We start from the raw sequence: 15,410 nt of genomic DNA, 5'->3' as shown, positions 1-15,410 counted from the left end.
GGTGGGAGGAGGGAGAAGTGATTGATGGTTCGTAAGGAATTACTTGACTTTTGCTTGTAACAGAAGCTTTCTGGATTCTCCCAAAGTTCTTGTTGAAGACAAGAAACATCTTTTGAAACAGCAGCTTTCCCCTTACCAGCAGATGGAATAAACCTGTGTAAAAAATGCTGCAATTGTAATATACATATGAAAGAAAGAAAGAAATTGTTTGACACACTGCCCTTTAACTAATGCTCTGCTGCTCTTTAAGGTTTGCTTCTATTATTCTATTACCTGCCCTCTTAATGCAGTGTGTGTAATTTGTCTCTCTGCAGGAGGAGTTTCACAAACCCAGCAGCCCCAGTTCCCCAATTCAGTAAGACACATATTATCACAGGAACAAATCCTTGCTCTCTGTCTTCTCGGGCTCCAAGGTCAGAGCAGTATGAACTTGACTAAGACAGTCCTTTCCCAAGCCCCCACAGGGCTCAGCTCTCCTGGCTCTCATCTGGACAACTCCATCTGCCTCCTGCAATTGTCTCCTCTGGGAAAGACGAGAGCATTAGCTCTGCTGCTGGGGTACGGGGAGAACAGAGATATTAGGAGGGGCAGATTTTCACATTTCCTTCCATCGTGTACACAAGGGAGCAATGGATCTGAGCTCTGTATCCCGTCTCAAAGAAGCAAACTGATGATCCAACGGGTGGAATGAATTCATACAATCCCAGTCACACACAAATTCGTTAGAAAGACTTCTCATCAATAACGCTCAGTCCCAAGGCAAAGGCAAAGCTGACACTCTCTGTCTTACATCTCGTTGTCACAGAGCATTGCTCATCTACGAGCCTCAAGGAACATGCAGAGGACGATGTACACCAGTGTGCTCTACCTCGGGAAAGAGATGAAAAAAAAATTGCTCTGCCAGCTCTTGAAATCCTAGCCCCATCCACTCAAACAAAAGCTGAAGTGAGAAACCGAATTAAGTCACTCCCTCTTCACGGGTTTAACAGGCATTGCTCAAAGTATGGACTTCATCAATATAAGCATTCAGAAGCAAGGGTATTAAAACAAACAAACAACTAACTAAATAACTAAATAAATAAACAAATAAGTAGAAGGGTCAATCTCATTTTCTCTTGCTCTTAAAATCTCTTCACCTCTCAGGAGGGTGAGGTAAAGACCCGCACCCCCGCCGGTGGAGGGGGTTTGCCCATGGGCAAGGAGGAGCAGGAACCCCTCGGCGGAGCGGGGTTGGGGTGGACATCGACGCAACCTCTCGGGAGACACAGGAGAACAACACTCCAGGCTAAAAGAGCTGAAGGTTTTGCTCTTGTCAGCCACTGAAGGCTTTGTCAAACTCCCGGATCTTAATCATACGGATAAGCATAAGTAATAGATACATTGAGAGTCTTAAAATGTGTGCCGTGTTTTTTCTCTCTTTGCAGGGGCTCGCAATAGTTCGCCAGATTAGATTCAGGTAAACACAAGGAACGAATAATTAAATTCTCAAAAATGTCTTGTTTTCTTTTGTTTAATTTGTTGTTTGGGGGTTGGTTGTTTGTTTTCTGGTGGTTTGGGTGGGTTTTTTTATCCGGTAGGTGCACTTTTAATATATGCAACCAAAAATAGCGATGGGATGGACGTGTGATACAAAGACTACACCGGCAGTAAAATTCGTTTACAAAATCGCTTGTGTGTTTCGTCGCGAGGGAAAGGACGGACCCAAAGCCGAAAAAGTCTATTTATCCGCCGCACCGTTTTGTTCTGCCTCTGAAGCGCCTGTGCTCGTCTCACCGTGAAGAGACCCTGACCGCCCGAAGGAGCAGCCGTGTTTTTGTGAAGGCAAACGCGTCCACGGAGACGCATTCCACCCACTCGCTCCAAAAAATAAAAAAAAAAAAAGTCTTAAACTCTCGACGGGGAAAGGAACGAGTTCGGCTCTGCCTCGGTCTGTCCCAGCGCCCACGGGGTGGCGAAGGGACGGGCCGACGAACGCCACCGCCGTCGAGGACGGTAAACAATATATACATCAGGGGAGGCAACCCCTGGGGCCCCCGTGACCTTTCCGCTGCTCAGGTTAAATCTATAAATACCCAGAAGACATCCGAGCCCATTGTTTTGCTGTCCTCTGAAACCGAACCTGCCAAGGGGACGGAGGGGCGTCCCACCACCCTCCTCCTCCTCCTCCTCCTCCTCCTTTGGCCTGTCGGCGGCGAGAACTGAGTGCCGGGGAGGATGCGGGGGCAGCAGGGGAAGCTCCCCGGAGCCCCTGGGCCAGCTCTGCCTCCCCCGACCCGGCCGCGGCCCCACTCCCGAGTGCACGGGATGGTGGGGAGAGAAGGTGAGAGCCGCTGTAATCCCGAATTCCTTCTCACAAGTTAGTGGTTGAACCCGCACATGATTAAAATCCACATTTATCCCCCTTTTGAATGAGTCTCGTAAAAAAAGCACATTAACTCTGGCGACAAAACTCGTGGCTGAGACATAAATAAGTCGGATGCTCGGGAGATGTTTTTTACAAACCTGGGGGATTTATCCGCTTGCTTTTCTCACCTTTGCCCACTCCACAGCCCGACCCGGCACCTCCCAGCCTGCTACCTCTCTTCTCCCAGGAAGATGCGGCCCCGGAGGGAGGGGAGGTCTCGCCAATATCGTCACCGAAGAGTTTGGGCACGGCTGTAAGATGGCACGTAAGGGGTCAGGGATTCCGCCAAAACGGGGAAAAACGAGTAGCGCTGCCTCCCAGGCGCTCCCGAAGGCTGCAGTTTGTACGCGTTCCGCACAGATCCGCAGCGATGCGGGGAGTGAAGCGGGGCCGCCCCGCCGCCTCCTGCCCTCAGCCCTGCCGGAGGATGTGTCCCGCTCTTGGGAGAGAAACCCTCACACCCGCCTGCACTCAAAAGATCAGGGAAAAGGAGAGAGAAGCCTTACTCTATCCGTGGCCGCGTTTAGCTCCCCACACTGAATGGTTTTCAGACCCTCCCGCGCTGAAATGGAGGCAATTTAGGCGAAAAGGTCGATAAATGGGACTAGACCGATGTAGGTTATCCCACGAAAACCAAGACTTAATTTCCCCGCGCGAACTGTACTACTTGCGGCCTCTCCACAAGCACCCCCGTACCAGCAATACCGCCAGCAGAAGGAGCAGCCCGTCACTACTCGAGGGCAGCGGCTTTGAGTGTTGAACCTTTGGGACGCTATAAAAATTCCCTTTTCTAATTTCTTTTTTTCTTCTTTTTTTTTTTTTTTTTTTTTTGTTATATCACTGGAGATTTGGCAAGTTTAAAATACGTTAGGTGTAAAGTTTGTTCTTAATTAGGTCTTGTAAAGATGGAATTTGGTGGTCATTATAGAGCCGCTAATCAATTTTCACCCAGCAGCAAAAGTACACCGCGGAGGAATTAGGTTTAATGAAGTGACTGTGCAAATTACAGTCGAGGACTTTATTTAAAGTCTATCAACCTCCTAAAAATGATTTCTCAAACTGTTCTTGATTTCCTTTGCTTTATGAAAAACATCACGTTTGCTTTCTGAGGTTTCAGGCACTAACAGACATTCCCGCTCTCCAACCTGGCGCACGGAGAGTTTTCCAATTTCAGAATTTGAATTCACGGAGAAATAGGCAAATTAAACTTTTAGACCATAGAAAAATATACCCCATTGCGACTAAAAACTTATGAGAAACGGTTCTAAAATAAAAAGAAAAACTGTTAAGGAGAAAAAAAATAGAAGACTGATGCGCAGAATACACTGTGTTATTAGAAAGCAGATTTTTGTCTCTGGTCGCGTATTTATTCTTTTGAACGGGGAAGCCTCTGAAACCGTAGGCTATTTTTTGACTGGTTGATCGGTGCTGTTCCCTCTCTTTTATGCCCGTCCCTTCGCTGAGAGAGACGACCCTGGCAGCAGATTTTACCTATTTCTCCCTAGGATCCGCACCGGAAAAGGCTGCCGCTGTTGAAAGCAAATTGAAATGCGGTTCCTTGAGGGCGTAGAGGGGCGAGATCTTCATGGTCTTTAACTCCCTTCAAAACACTTTAAATATACGTTTTTACAATAAATTTTTTTTGATACTTCGATCTAAAATTCTCTTCTTTTCCCCCTCTGTTTGTTTTTGTTTTGTTTTGTTGATTTGGGTTTTTTAATCTGAATTTTGGGTAGCTTATGCTAATTGATAGCTCAGGGAACGTCACGCAAAATAAATAAAATAAATTTTAAAAAGTGTTTGCAGCAAAATGGACTTGGCAGGAGTGGAGGATATTTCTGCCCTTTTTCTTAGGGTTTGCGCAAAGAAATCATTTGACCTTTTTGCCCAATCCGAGCATTAAAAGCAAAGAGAAATCACCTAAAATTCGCCTTCTGCCCAGGCTATAACTGTGAGAGCGGGGCCGCTCCCTCCGTCCCCTGTAAAGGCCCTGGGGAGCGGGGCGAGGGGACGGCGAGAAGGACGCGGGGACAGCTCGGGGAGCGAGGCCCAGCGCGTTTTCACCCTCGGGATGGTCGCGGATCCGCGGCTGCGTTTGCGGAAGGTCGTTTTAGGCCGGAGAGAATCGGCCTGGGGAGGGAGGGGACAAGAGGAGACCGAGGGTTTGCCTTGAGCCAAATGATAGCTGCGAGCTACTGGATCTCTTTTAAATAAAAATAAACAAACGAGAGTTTAGAATTAAAAGTGCAGACACCAGGAGTGGAGTGGTGTGCTCCCTCTACCCTAACCCCGTCCCGCCGGCCTTGGGGCCGCGGGCCCGGCGCTGCTCCACTGGCTGCTGCTCCCGGGAGGATCCAGGCTCGGCGGCGGGGCTGGACTCCTCGCAGTGCCCCTTACCCGCTGAGGTTGTTTTCCCTGCCGGGAGGGTTTTCCCTCCGGAGAGGGAAGGTCCCCCCTCCCCGTCCCCCCGCGGCCGGTGCGCTCCGTACCGGGAGCGGAGCGAGGCCGCGCCGGCCGGAACCCAGCGGGTCCGGTCCCGGGAGAAGGGTCCCGAGCTGCGGGGGTGTACAGCGGGTCCCCATCGCTCCGGGGCCCCGGGGCAGCGCTGATCCTGGACGCCCATATCCTCCTCCTACACCGAAAGCTCCGCTTACGGCGGCAGTGTCTCCGCGGGGAGGACACGGGGGGTGGCCGGTGACTCGGAAAAGATGAGAGGCGTGCATCCTGCACCCCACTCCTTTGCCCTCGACCCAGCCGGCAACTCCACGATCGGGGCTCGGGAAACTCTGGGGCAAAATGAAACGCGTGTCCCGAGACAGCCGGGAAGGACTATCGAGATCGACAGGACGAAGGGAGTGGAAAGAGAGAGGGATAAAAAGGAAGCAGAGGGGACACGCCGCCCCTCGCGGGAGATCATGGAGCTATGTGGGGGGGAAAAGAGACACAGCGAGTAAGATAAAGTCCCCGTAAACTGCAAGGGGAAAAAAAATAAAATAAATGAAAAAAAAAAAAAAATGAAAAAAGAGCCCCACACAAAACCAGCAGCATAAAAAAGAAATCTCCGCAAAATTCCCGCTTCTTTTTTCCTGTGCTCCCAGTCTCGGATGTTTTCCGGGACGCGCTGCCCCGCGGGCAGCTCCCGGCGGGACTCAGGGCGAGAGGCTGGGAGGGAGCGGGGCAGGAGGGGGGTCCCGAAAAGAAAGGAGTCGCACTAACCGGGGTTGAGGTCCAGGCACTGAGTTGGGTCTTCATTGTCCCCCAGCTGGCCGTTGGGGCTGAGGCTTTCCATGGACAAATCCAGCCCCTTGTCCTCCCAGTCTCGCAGTTTCCTCTTTTTATTTGTCCCGATCAAGGCTTCTACCGAGAAAGCGTGCGCTCGGGAGCTGAGGGCCACCGCCGATCTTCGCCTCTCACTCATCTTATCCCCCAGCCCAGACCCTTGGGCAGAGGAGCGACCAGTGGCTGCGAGCACACAGCTCGGGGACCAGAGGCAGAGCCTCTTGCCTCTTTCTCCCCCCCCCACCCCTCCCCAGCTGCACCCCCAGAAGAACCAGCCCTCAGTCTCCTGAAGGCACTACATGAGGCTGCAGATACTCCGCAGGCAGAGCCAGGAGGGTGTGCTCAGCCCAGGTCCCAGCACTTGCTCAGAGGGGCTGCAGGCTGGATTTCTTTTTTTTTTTTTTTTTTTTTTTTCTTCTCCCCTTTCCTTCTGTCTCTCTCTGATTGATCCAAACTTCTGGGATTTTTTTTTTTTTTTTCTCCAAGAGTTAGGCAGGCTGCGTGCGCCTGTCAAGGAAAAAAAAAAAGGGAAAAAAAAATGTCCCCGGCCAATAGGAGGGAGAGCTCGGGAGAGACCCAAAAGCTGCGACCCAATAGGGAGGGGAGGGAGACTCGGGCTTGAGGGAGAGGAATTTTGGCCATCTGAGTCCTGGAGCACCGGCAGGGAGAATTAACTGTTTGAAGAACCGGGAGCCAGTAGGAAACCCATAATTCTAAACACAGAGAGGTAACAACTCCCGCGCTTCTCTCCGCCGCACCCAGCTTTCCCAAACGCTGCTGCTGGCTAATCCCCACGCAAAGTACCCGAGAGGTGCTTTACCACCCAGCGGCGCCGGATGACGGGGCGTTTTTAAAACTTCATTTATGCCATATGTTACTTGCCCTTGCCGGCGGAATCGGTGTTTGGCAGAAGCAGAAGCAACGTCTCGAGGGGGTTGAAATTTCACTTCAAAACGAAGCGCGTCCGTGGAGCGGCGGGGCTGAGCGAGCGACGTGGGCTGGCTGGGAGACCCAAATACCCCCGGGCACGGGGAGCGCCTTCTCTTTGGGAAGGGTTTCTTATCTAAATAAAAACATTTTTTTCTCTGTCCCGCTTCTTTTTGTCACTCTAGCTACAGCGAAAACAAAGCCGCTAGGTGCATATCCCGGCTGGTTGCCTGGATAATATTCAGCATTTTATTTCTGCTCTCTTGTTCACTCTGCCCTGACATCCTCCCGGGTGAGGCGGGTCCGCAGCTGCTCCCACGCCCCTCGGTCACGCGTGGCGCGGGGGGGCTCGCTGTGAAAAGCAGCAAGGACTGCTTTGGAGAAGGTGACAGAAGCGTGTGTTTTCATCAGCTGCTGGGACCCCGGAAAAAGAGGCGAAGTCAAGTGAAACAGTGTACACGGAAAATACAGCGGGGAAAGCCGTGAGGGGGGGTTAAATCGATGCAAGTTCAAAATAAAATATAAATAACTATGAAGTACGAGGGGGGATTAGCGTGTACCGAGCCACAGTGGAAAAGCAGGCAAGGAGACACACAAATTTTCAGGAAGGGATTATTTTTTGTCCGCTGTTTCTCATCTGTTCCCCGAACGTGTAGAGCTGCTTACGGCAGGATTTTCATAGACGATGTTTTTTGGTTTGGTTTTTTTTTCTGTGGGGCTGGAAACAAGTGAAAGGGGCACGTGTGGGAGTGTAGGGGGCAAAGACACTTCCTTTTGCTCCCAGAGTGAATCCATGGTGCCCACGTCAGCGTGGTACGGCGGAGCCCTTCAGCCGCCTCTCCCCGGCCTAAAGCGCAGACTGACAACAGCCCGGCGGGGTTCACATGGAAACGGATTTCAGACGAAAAACGCGAAAGAAGCCGCTTCTTCGGCAAATCCCGGAGTAGCTAAACCCTGTTATCTAGGTGGAGGAGAAGGTTTTGTACGTCTCATCACCCTCCCTACACCCCTTATCCCCCCTCCCTGTCGCGCCTTTCCCCTCCCCTCCAGTACACCTCCTTGGCAGGTCACTCTCCGCGGGCTCAGCCACGGGCACAGCCGCACTGCCGTGATGTCGGGATGTCGTGTATTCCCCATCCTGGCACCGCCGGCTCCGCGGGGAGCAGTGCCGGGCAGGAGATACAACAAGATGGGAGCGACCGAGGCAAGGGCTTGGAGAAAGCCGACAGCGGGAGCGGGGACTCGGAGGAGGGCACATGTGTTTCCAGCGGGTCCCCCGGCTCTGTGTCTTTTCCCAGACGAAGGAATGTCAAAAAAAACAAAACAAAACAAAAACCCAAAAAAATAAAACAAACCACCCCAAAAAACAACAACAAAAAAGCCCACAAAAAAAAAAAAAAAAAACGAACAAACTAAAAAACAACAACAAAAAACCCCATAAAAAACCTAAACCCAAAAAAAATCCCAAAAAACCCCACAGAAACAATTTTATCCTTCTTTCCGAAAGCCTCGGAAACACTTGTCTGGGAGGCAGACACCGAGGAAGGATATTAAAGAAGCTGGAAGGAGATTTTAGCAAAAGAGCCCAAGAAAACAGTGGATTATTTATAGCGTTTTAGTGAAAAGAAATGGTGCTGGAAAGGCAGGAAGATTAAAGCGAATTTTGGGAACTGATGTAAGAACTCAAAAATACGTTTTCCAGGGCACTGAGTGTGGTTTTACTGGTGGACAGTTTAAAGCAGCCCCGACCTTTTTTGGGTCTCTTACCTTGGGGCTCTCTCCTGTGCCACCCGAGGTCTGCGAGCTGTGTCCGAGCGCTCCGCGCCCGGCTCTGGCAGCGGAGCGCAGCCTCGGCAGCAGCGACAAGAAACACAGCGCAGTTTCCAAGCCAATGCGGCCTCTAATTGTCAAACCCCAGGGAGCAGACCCTTTTGCCAGGGGCGGGAGAGCAGCACCTCACGGACACCGCTCCCGGGACCGAGGGAATTCACGGCCCCTACAACTGCTCCTCTCCCTCCTCTCTGGCCCTATCCTGGTGCCCGGGAGGTTTAGGACAGCTCGGCCCCCCTGTGCCAGTCCGCGCCGGGCGGTGCAAAAGCGGTAAACACAAAGGCATTGCTGCTCCTCCGTGCGAGCGGAGAGAGAGGGCAGACCCTGCAGCGACCTTGCGGCCCCACTGGATTTGCGGGGGAAAGGGGAGGGATGAGAGGGGCGGGGGGGACAGAGAGCCAGCGCTGCCCCCTCGCAGGGTTCGCTGCCCCCTGCTCTGAGAAAGCTCGGCCGGAGAAAACCCCCTCTCCCCGGGCCGGGGGATGGGATTTCGGTTGAGCCTTTGCACCAAAATCTGAGCAAAAGGCATCCGCGCTGCACCGCCGGCAGCCGGAGCCCGGGGCTCCTCAGCGGCAGCAGCACCGAGGCCAGGGTCCCCTCTCCCCACGGCGAGCGGTGTAAACCTCGAGTCTACCAGAGGCCTGGCCTTAATCTGGATTCAGATCCGACTCCGACCCCCGGCAGCCAGAGATGAATGCCTCCCTTTGCCTGGTCTTTATTCCAGACTCTTACTCGCAGGGGTAGCTCCCATTAAATCCAGGAAACTGCTCCCTGGAATAAAGTGGCAGGAGCAAGGGTCGCAGGGCCAGGCCTCGGAGTTTATAAAGAAATCATTCACTTCTGCTTTCCAGTTGTCGCAGAGCGAGCCTGAAAAATATTTGTTTATATATGGAAATATTTGGGGGAAAAAGGAGAAATAAGGGGAGCCGGCTGCTGGGCGGGAGTGCTGTCCAGATGTGCTGTTTGCAGGGGCTGGGCCATTTTTAAACCCTGCTCCACCGCAAGAAAAACCTTTCCGAAGGTCCTTCATCCAGATCTAGCCCGTGGATTTACTATTATTTCTCTCTCTTCTTACAGTTAGCAATTGAAAACAACGTTAAAGCCAGTCAGCGGGTGCGGGCTGAAGGCTGTCTGATAAGGTGAGCGAGTGGTTTACTGGGCTTTAATACAGCGCCGATTATCTTTTAACGGGTCCGAGGATTTCGAGGCTGGCTCTCTAGTAAGAGGCAAGTTGAAAGCAAGCACAAGTCGCCGCTCGGAAACACGAGCGAGGTGATGTTCCCGTGCTGCGCGGGGTCAGTTATTGTGACTGGGGAAAAAAATACGCCTGCAATTTATTTTTATGGTCTGCACAAACGGTATTGTTGCGTATATTAACTAATTCATAATTATACCCCTATTATGTTCTCGATTCGCTCCCCCTCCCCTTCCCCCGGTTTTCTCAGGCTTTGAGAATTGAACCGCCGCAAAATATTTACAGTCTCAAGTGTTTTTAAATGGGCTTTGTTTGTGTTTTACAGAATAAAAATCTCTATTAGTGTTTAAACAAACACCATGCCAGTCTCTTAAGCCTTCCAGATGTTTGCAATAAAATGTCAGGTTTTGCCTTTGGGACTCGAAATAAAATTTAACTACCTTCACCCTGTAATTATTCTCTTAGCTCTCCCTTCCTAAATTTATCTGCTTTCTATCAGGACAGAAAAAAAAATCCGATTATACACTTGAACTATAAAAAACAGCCACTGCTTTCCCTCCATTTTGCCAGGACTTCTCCCCTGTTTGTTTCGGCCCGTATATTATTTTTGTCTCTCCTGTTTTCGGGGCGGCAGAAGGAGAGCGGGCAGAGCAGGAACGCATCGGCACGTTTCTTGAGCTTAAGGCAACAAAATGCCCCTTGTCCCCGGGCCTCTCCCCCCATTCAGCTCTATCCCGGCCCCAGTGTTCCCGGTGGGGAGGAGAATCGGGAACTTAAAATTGTCCCTGAACTTCCACCAGCTCCGGGCGACACTTTTCTCCAGGCACCAGTCAGACCTGACTGAATTTCGGAGCCTCCCCGCGGAGCTGTTTGGAAATAGGCAATTATGGTGAATAATTCACACAAAGCAGGTTCCCCTCGCAAACAAAGACCAAAGTCACGGCTAGAGACCCTTCTGCCTTCTCAGCTACTGACTTGGAACAACACAGGCAGGATTAAAAGCCATGCATTTTGTATTTACCACGCCAAACTTCAGAACAACCCGGAACGATAAGCGGGGGACTAGATGATCTCTCTCTTCATTTGCAGACTACAGACCCGCTTTGCCTGCCTTCTCAGCAGGCTCGCGGAGTTTCTGCAGCTTTCAGCTCTCTCTGCTTGCGTGAAACCCGCAGATACCCACGGGAGGGCTGGTCCGCTCCACGCTCCCCGTGCGCTGCAGTCCCCGGGCACAGCCTGGGGGCGCGCCCGCACGGGACACTCGGCTTCACACCCACGGGAGCCCCGGACCCAATCCCGGCTGCTCCTACAGCCCGCTTTTTTATAAGATATTTATTTTTCCTCCCTCTTCTGCAGATTTTCTCCCTGCTCTGTGCTGAGGTCTTTGCTGACAGGTGAATCCTCGTGGCTGCAGCTCTCGGCTGGCGAGAGGCAGGAGGCAGCTCCAAGGAGGGCAGAGGCTGGCAAGACCACCGGAAAGCAGGGCTGAGGCCCCCCCCCCCCCCCCCAAAACACTGCGCGCCTCTCGGCTCCGAGAATGAGGGACAGAGGTGTCCAATCAGCCATGCCACACGCCACATTACCTTTCTGACAACCTTATTTGCACACACACGCTGACACCCCCGAGGAGAGGTGGCAAAACCAGCCAAAGTCGCTCACACAAGGTGGTGGTGCCAAGGAGAAGGCGCAGCTGACCCTGGGCTCCGCTGCCCCCCTGTGCACTCCCCCGGCCTCATCTGCACCGGGGCTCTGAGGTTTCCTCAGGGCCTCCTTCTTCCTGCCCCTGTTTGCAGGTGGACTCTGGAGTGGTGTTAGCCGGCGAGACGAGACCGAGAGAGATTTCAAAGGGGTTCATAGATCTGGGTTGGGTTTTTTGTTTGTGTGTTTGCTGGTTTTGGGGGTTTCCCTCCAATACATAAACCACCCTTAAGGAATTTCGGAGTTCTAGAGGGTTAGGAAACCTCGAATGGAGCAAGCAAAAGCTGCCAGCGAGGCCATATCTAGACAAACTCTAGGACAAGAACTTTGACCAACTCACTGTCAGACTCAGGGCACAAGAACTGGTCTCAAGAAGGTCGCTGGCCAAGCATCTCCTGGAGGCCGAGGAGCTCAGCTCTGCCGTGGCTCAGCACTCCTATGGCTCCGACCCCAGATCGGGATGCTTATGCCTCCCTTTTCACCCACCGGGGAAAGCCGGGCCAGGATCAGGCGTGGAACAGCCCACAAGCGAGTCCCGGCAGGGAAATTTTCGTGTGAAAGGTGACTGTTCTCTGCAGCGGCCTGACTGCTTTTCCATCGGGAAAGAAAAAGAAATCAGTTTAAAGCTGGTAGTAAACAGCATTTACACAGCGGCACGTTGAAGAGCTGCTTCTTCTCAGATAATTGCTGCTATTATAATTTGGGATAGTTTGAGGGAGTTGACGTTTGGGGATTTGTTTCTTTTTTTGTTGGATGATTTTTCCAGCCCAAATGCAACCCTCGGCTCCCACATCCTGAGGACTGAGTGAACAGTGGAGAGATCTGGAGACACGGGGCCTATGGTACCTTGCAGCCGTCTCAGTCCGAGCTGCTGCCGGGGAGGAGGAGAGGGAGAAGCCAAGCGTGCTTTAACCTCCCCCGCGGCCGGGCAGGACCCACACGGCAGCCACGCTGCCCCTTGTCCCAGTCTTGTCCCCAAGCGTCATACATGCCGAAAAAGTGGCGTTCCCCAGAAAACGCTGTGGGTCTTGTGCACAATAGTTCTCATATGGAGCGCTGCAGACGGACAACCGGCCCCTTGTTACCGAGACGGGATCCAAAGCCCGCTTTTCCAGGGAGGAAAGCAGGAATGCGCACAGCATTTCAATGTGTGTTCGGTCAAAAAAATAAATATAAGGGGAATATTTTTTTCTCTTCAAGGCACGGCTCTTTGAACCAAGAGACGTCTCTGCACTCCCCTACCTCATACATGATGTGTTATACTGTAAACAATCCTGTTTAGGGCCGAACCTAAAACGAAGCAGACTTTAATGGGACTATTCAAAAGATCTGCGGCCACTGGATGTAATCCTCGCACTATGGAAAACAGAAGTTTATCCCCCCGTGCTATCAACGCTAGGCACCACTACAGAAGCAGGAGAGTGGTCCCCCGCCTCCTCACGAGATATGTTCGGGACACAACCCGGGAACTTCAAACACGGCTTATTTTGACCCACATGAAACACGACTGCTGTTTAAGGCAGGCACGCCAGACACGCGGCTCTAAGCCCCTCAAAAATGGTCATGAGCCACCGGACCCCGACCCGGGCTCTCTTTCTGCATCTCAAACCTCTTCCACTCTTGCTCCGTGCCCGGAATTCACCCAGATTTATTATTAAACAAGATTTTATTAGCTTCTAATACTGTTTTTATTAGTTTCTAGTAACCAGAAAGCTGCTGGGGACTGGGCTCTCTCAGGAAGAAATTTTGGGCTGGAGGGAGGAGTTTCTCCTGGTATCTGTGGTCCCTTTTTCTGCCATGCGACCTGCACGCCTCTCAGAAATTTCTTCCTACCTGGAAGATAAAAAATTTAGAATCGGTCGGAGGGCCACGAGCCGTGGGATACCTCCTGATCCAGTTGAGTCTTTATCCCTCCCTCAGCGCAGCTTTCTCGGCTCTCCACAGCCCATCCCGTTAATTCCTCGCAAAGCCGCAGAAACCTACAGATATCCCCCCGCTCCCGTCTCGGTGCCGGCCGCATTCCTGTCGGGGTCACGTTCTATCATGATTCTATAAGTGAAATAATCTTCTCTCCCCATTCCCTGGGGAGACACGGGCACGCAGCAGCGAGGCCGGCAGCGTGTGCGGAGCTTCCCCCGCCTCAAGGCCTCTCGCCCTGCCCTGCGCTCGGCCCCGGCGCGCCCCTGTCGCAGTGGGCACGGAGTCGCCCCGGGTCAAGGAGCGGTGTGTGGCATACTGGGAGGAGGAGCCCGAGGGCCGCAATGCCGCCCTTCAGGCTCCCGCAGAACAATACTTTGAGGCGGGCGGTGAGCAGCAGCCAGCTCCTGTCCGCAGGGGCCGAACCGCAGGGACACATCCGCAGCAGGGAAGAGCGGAGCCCCCCGGCCAGCCGGACCTAGGGCAGGCAGCCCCGGCAGCACTTCCCGAGGCTGCCCGGCGTGGGCGCAGCAGCCGGGAGGTTCCGTGTGAAAACACCACGGGAAGCTCAGCCGCGACGGGCTCCGGCTTAGGGAAAGACAGTGCCGGCAGCAGGCGCGGCCGGCCAGCGGGTGAGGTGGGAGAGCCAGATTCAGAGGGGACAGCAGCTCGCCCACGGGGGAAGGCAAGGGAGCAAACTGAGAGCGGGATCTGACATTTCAGCACAGATCGGGGCTTCATCTCCTCGGGAATGAGCAGCCAGCGAGGGAAGGAGTCTCGCTGCAGGGCAGAGGGGTGTTCAGCCGCCTGCATCCAGCCGTTCTCTCGTGCGTGGGTGGCAGGAGGCTAAATAGGTGCTCCTGGCTTTGGGCTGCAGTCAGGCGGGGCCAGCGTGACGAGAGCGGCAGCACAGCAACCAGACAAAGCCAGCCTGTGCCACACTGCAGCCGCGCTCGGGGAATAGGAGTTCTGCCTTTGGAAAACAAAAACACAATAGCAATTAAGCGCTCATCTGAGTGTGACTGCTTGTTTGGCAGAGACTGACCGGAACCCGGAGGTTTTCCCCTTGGCAGCACACACATTCGCCCCCGTTTTCCTTCTTCACCATCCGTGCGAGAGGCGTCCCGCCCAGAAAAGCTCTCCAGCTATCGGGACAAAACTCAGGTTGTGTGTGCCCCTGTGTCTCCCGGGGAATGGGGGCGCAAGGGGGACAAGTATGGCCTCTTCTAAAATAGGAGGGCCGAGCAATAGCCTCTGAGTCAAAATTGCCTCCGTAGCAATCCTGACTGGAAGTTTTCTTCTTTACACATGTTTTGTGGCATATTGGTCTATTTTTAAGATCCCCCTGTGCCTTGGTAATCATGCCCTGCCGCATTTCACTCACTTTGCGTTGATGTGGTTTCTCTTCTTGCCTTTCAGGATTATAAAAACCTCTCCCTCTCCCTTCCTCTCTTTTCCTTCTGTAGTCGGGTTTCAGAGAAATGTTAGTTAAACCTCATCTGCTGCTTTCTTTCTCTTGTGATGGCAAATTCGGCGTCATCTGTGGACTTGTCCAATGCAAACATTGCATTAAGAAGTATTTCAAGGCATTTTATTGTTGCTCTGCAGTGCTTTGATGTGGTCTATAGGCACCGATTGTTGATGTCTCCCTGCGACTCCTCAGTGTCAGCATCTCATTTCTGTCGCTTCTTCCTCCTCCCCCCGCATCTCTTCCCTTTTAAAAATAAGGATTTGGAGCGGTCGCGGCAGATCCCAACACCTCACCCTTGAGTCACTTCGATCCCATTTCACAGGGGAGAGCAGTACAGGGCTTCCCCCTACCCTGGAGACCACATATTTCCCTGCCCGCAGGATGCAGTGGGTGTGGGGGGTCGTGTGCCTGGCCGCCAGCCGGCGGGTCTCCTGTCCCCCACGGGCACCTCGCCTTCCCGCTGGCTGCTCTCCCCGCACCCCTCCCCGCAGCTGGGGAGGCAGCGAGCAGCGGGCAGGGAGCGGGGACTGCGGCAGCACCCGAGCCTCCTCTCCCGGGGCAGCCCGGGCGGTGACACAGCCACCCTGCGGGACGCGTCTCTCCCGCTGCCTGGGCCCTCCCGGCCGCCACCGGCGGCTGGAGCCGTCTCGCCCCTTGGCAGCAGCGGGATCAGAGCCAGTGCTGGTGCC

At 53.2% G+C, this 15,410-nt stretch overlaps 1 protein-coding gene across 2 annotated transcripts in view; it reads right to left on the bottom strand.

Annotated features, from left to right (window-relative positions):
* Positions 1-5,937, bottom strand: part of TBX15 (T-box transcription factor 15) — a 90,472-nt gene extending 84,535 nt beyond the window's left edge. Inside the window, exons 1-2 of one of the 2 annotated variants that reach the window (XM_088052083.1) lie at positions 5,621-5,937; positions 2,533-2,655 (exon numbers count right to left, since the gene is read on the bottom strand). In XM_088052083.1, the coding sequence (XP_087908209.1) occupies positions 2,533-2,655; positions 5,621-5,822 (325 nt within the window). In that variant the 5' untranslated portion in view covers positions 5,823-5,937. The remainder of the gene's footprint in view (positions 1-2,532; positions 2,656-5,620) is intronic. The other variant, XM_005523865.3, reaches the window with a different exon arrangement.
* Between the last annotated feature and the right edge of the window lie 9,473 nt (positions 5,938-15,410).

The sequence above is a fragment of the Pseudopodoces humilis genome, chromosome 2, assembly GCF_049639895.1.
Source record: "Pseudopodoces humilis isolate 2021_Gansu_Grassland_sample_001 chromosome 2, ASM4963989v1, whole genome shotgun sequence".
Lineage (NCBI taxonomy): Eukaryota > Metazoa > Chordata > Aves > Passeriformes > Paridae > Pseudopodoces > Pseudopodoces humilis.
The sequence above is the reverse complement of the archived record's forward strand: the minus strand, read 5'-3'. Positions and strand labels throughout refer to the sequence as shown.